This window comes from Anguilla rostrata, chromosome 11, assembly GCF_018555375.3.
Source record: "Anguilla rostrata isolate EN2019 chromosome 11, ASM1855537v3, whole genome shotgun sequence".
NCBI lineage: Eukaryota > Metazoa > Chordata > Actinopteri > Anguilliformes > Anguillidae > Anguilla > Anguilla rostrata.
The window spans coordinates 25,072,595-25,075,596 of NC_057943.1; the positions used below are offsets into that span (position 1 = coordinate 25,072,595).

The 3,002-nt window shown below is 46.1% G+C and overlaps 1 protein-coding gene across 3 annotated transcripts; it reads right to left on the bottom strand.

The window, feature by feature from the left end:
• Window positions 1-2,900, bottom strand: ssr4 (signal sequence receptor, delta). Of its 3 annotated transcripts, none has more exons than XR_010324097.1 (7): window positions 2,698-2,900; window positions 2,003-2,121; window positions 1,700-1,774; window positions 1,303-1,392; window positions 1,016-1,081; window positions 703-874; window positions 1-646 (listed from the first exon to the last, which is right to left on the bottom strand). XR_010324097.1 is itself a non-coding variant. In XM_064298940.1 (7 exons), the coding sequence occupies exons 1-6, from the start codon at window positions 2,744-2,746 to the stop codon at window positions 770-772; spliced, it is 504 nt and encodes a 167-aa protein (XP_064155010.1). In that variant the 5' UTR covers window positions 2,747-2,900; the 3' UTR covers window positions 1-646; window positions 723-769. The 3 variants fall into 3 exon arrangements, 2 of the variants coding, with proteins under 2 accessions (XP_064155010.1, XP_064155009.1); XM_064298940.1 differs by having other exon boundaries at window positions 723-874; XM_064298939.1 differs by having other exon boundaries at window positions 1-874; window positions 2,698-2,899.
• Between the last annotated feature and the right edge of the window lie 102 nt (window positions 2,901-3,002).

Sequence of the window (3,002 nt, forward strand, 5' to 3'; positions counted from 1 at the left end):
TTTTCATTAAAAAAATTATTTTATTGATTTTATTTTATCCCCCCCACCCACCCCCTCCACACCCCTCTTCCAGTACTCTCCTCTCAATCTCGGTCTGTGACTCAGTATAAATAAACCGCAGCGTAGCTGGGGGGGGGGCTTAAATCCCAAATACTTTTAAATATCAGTCCCATTGTGGAGGCTGGCACATGCTCACTGTCCTGACATCTTAATGCATACAAGTCTTTCATGAATCAGTTATTTCTTTTTCCCCAGTTAGTGGGCCACTTCAAACCTGGACTTCTAACCACAAGGCTATGAAACATCTACTCCAGCTGCACTAGGTTTTTGTGGTCTAAAGCCGCAGCTGAAACCCCTGGCTGACGTTTGGGTACAAGAAAAACCTACAGGTAGGGTTGGCATTACTGTGAATGCCACTGCCGTACATGACCAGATTTTCAATCGCTCGCTGAAAACATGTCGGAATCTGTGTGAGCTGGTCAAGTTGCGGTCAGGGTGTATAAGTGTATAAGTCTGGGTCTGCAAAATCCGGTCACTGCGGACAGGGTGTGGTCTGTGCGGTCATGTAAGGTGGGCTTCAGGGTCTGTGCGAGCTGGTCACTGCGGACAGGGTGCGGTCCGTGCGGACAGGGTGCGGTCATGTAAGGTGGGCGTCTGGGTCTGTGCGAGCTGGTCACTGCGGACAGGGTGCGGTCCGTGCAGACAGGGTGCGGTCATGTAAGGTGGGCGTCTGGGTCTATGCGAGCTGGTCAGGGTGCGGTCGTCACGGTCACGCCTGAATGGTGCTCTTGGCGCTGAAGGCGAGGTAGTAGACCAGGATGCCGATGACTGCAGCCAGAACCTCAGTGGAGACCCAGGGACCGTTCCACGCACCCTGAGAAGAGCCAATCACCACAGAGCCTCACAATCAGGCACGTGTGTGTACGTGTGTGTGTGTGCGAGTGAGAGAAAATGAGCGTGTACGAGTGAGTGAGTGAATTAGAGTCAGTATTACTCATTGCATTTCATTTCTCACCCTGTGATCCACATTGACAGAGAAGAGAGGTTTGATGGAGTCCACATCCTCATTGTTCCTTTGGGCCTGAGGGGGAAAAACATGATTATAACAGTTGTCTGACACTAAAGCGCTTGTGTGCGCGCGCGACACACACTTACTGCCACAGGTGTACTGTATATTACCAAAAACTACAACATAAGCACAGAGACACACACACACACACACATACACACAAATTTACTGCCACTGGTTTTTATTACCAAGAAATGCATGACACGCACGTATGCACCCTTTCATTCACCCACCTTGCGAAGAGCACTGTAAGATTCCTCATCAAAGAACTTGACTTGGTATGTTCCAGAGCTGGCCTGTTTGTGGGGGACACTCCAGGACACCTGGGGGCAAGGTTAAAATGGAATGTGTAAAGATGCAATGCAGGCTTTGACCACAACATGATGAAATGGATACTGGTCAGACCTGGGTCAAATATGTATTTGTTTTGGATTCAAATACTTTTCTCCGCTTTACTGATCTTGTCTGGTGTATTGGAACCAATGGAATACTCTCAAAAAGTGCAAACCTCACCTTCTGGTCATACTGGCAGGCTCAGTTACACGATGGAAGATTAATAGAGCACAGAAAAGTATTTAACCCAGGCCTGAATCTGGGGCATAAGATGCCTGGACAGACAGACAGACTGACCTGGTACTTCCCCACATCCTGGCCTCTAGTCACAGGAAACTGTTTTCCATTGACGTCCGCATACAAAGCCACACTCTGGTTGCAAAAGAGGGTGCCATGGTTAGCTAAGGCTTCGTAAAAGTCATGGGTAAATTATAAATTGAAAACTGTTTGGAAAAAGGTGTTTGCTTTACACATCCTAATGTGAATCTTCAACTGAATCAAACTGAAAGGGAGAAATGCTGGCACACTTAAGATACTGTCTGAATAAAAATAAATATTAGTTGTGCACGCAGTGTGAGCACTCGTGTTTGCATACATTACCTGGGCCCCATTAGCACAGGCTAGGCTGAGCTCCACAATGAAGACGGACTCCGAGGAAATGACAGCATCCGTGGTGGTGTAGGAGGACGGGGTGATGACAGGATCTGTGCAGCTCTCCGCTACAAATATTATAGGATACAATTGAAAACTGTGAACCCAAACACTACACACCTTTCAACCTATACCTCAATACCTTTACCTTTCGAATATCGCTGCATTCCTCACAGTGCGTTGAAACTTTGCCCCCCATGTGATAAGGCTGATAGCGTTAGCACTAGCTAAGAGGTTCCCTCATTTTTACTTAATCTTAACCTAGAACACACGTCTGCACAAATATTATCATTTCCTCAGGTTAACTGACGAATGCATTTTATAGTACAGCTGAAGGACCAGAAGGTGTGTGTACTTCACAGACCATTCGTTTAAGAAATGCTACTTTGCAAGCCAATGCTAATGATATAGTGTGCGATGGGTAAGTGAATGGCACACATTTACCTTTACCTTTCAACACGCTTATTTGGCGATAAACAAACTAAGTACATATTCAAAGACAAAACAATCTTTCATAAACATGTCTAATGTCAGCCAAGACAGTACAATATTAAAAAGAACAAATAGATGTTACTGCCACTGTAGTAACGCTCACAAGAAAGCTAGTCTGATGCTACGATACGTTGAAACACACAAGTATTTACCTGCACAAAGGCCAACACAAAGAAGCAGAAATGCAACGACGCGATTCATCTTCTTTTCTTGTCCGAAATATTTTTACACTTTTCAATGAAAGCAACCAAGTGCCTTTGATTTTTCTTTGCTGGATGCCGGAGAACCACAACTTCACTCTTCCGTCTTCCTTCGAAAAGGGCCACCTCAGCTCTCCACGCGAACTGCACTCTGGGATTGTATCGTCCGCGAGAGCAGTAGGACACGTCATCGGCGAGCAGCACGAGTACGTACGGAACACCAATAGGGACAAAACTCCTGGTTCCATAGATAAGGA

What these genes read in the sequence shown, in the direction of transcription:
- ssr4 (XM_064298940.1), bottom strand. Translation starts at nt 2,746, where the DNA reads ATGAATCGCGTCGTTGCATTTCTGCTTCTTTGTGTTGGCCTTTGTGCA. An exon ending in CCTGTGCTAATGGGGCCCAG is followed by an intron (nt 1,775 to 2,002) that starts GTAATGTATGCA and finishes TTTTGCAACCAG; the next exon opens with AGTGTGGCTTTGTATGCGGA. An exon ending in CTGTCAATGTGGATCACAGG is followed by an intron (nt 875 to 1,015) that starts GTGAGAAATGAA and finishes GGCTCTTCTCAG; the next exon opens with GGTGCGTGGAACGGTCCCTG.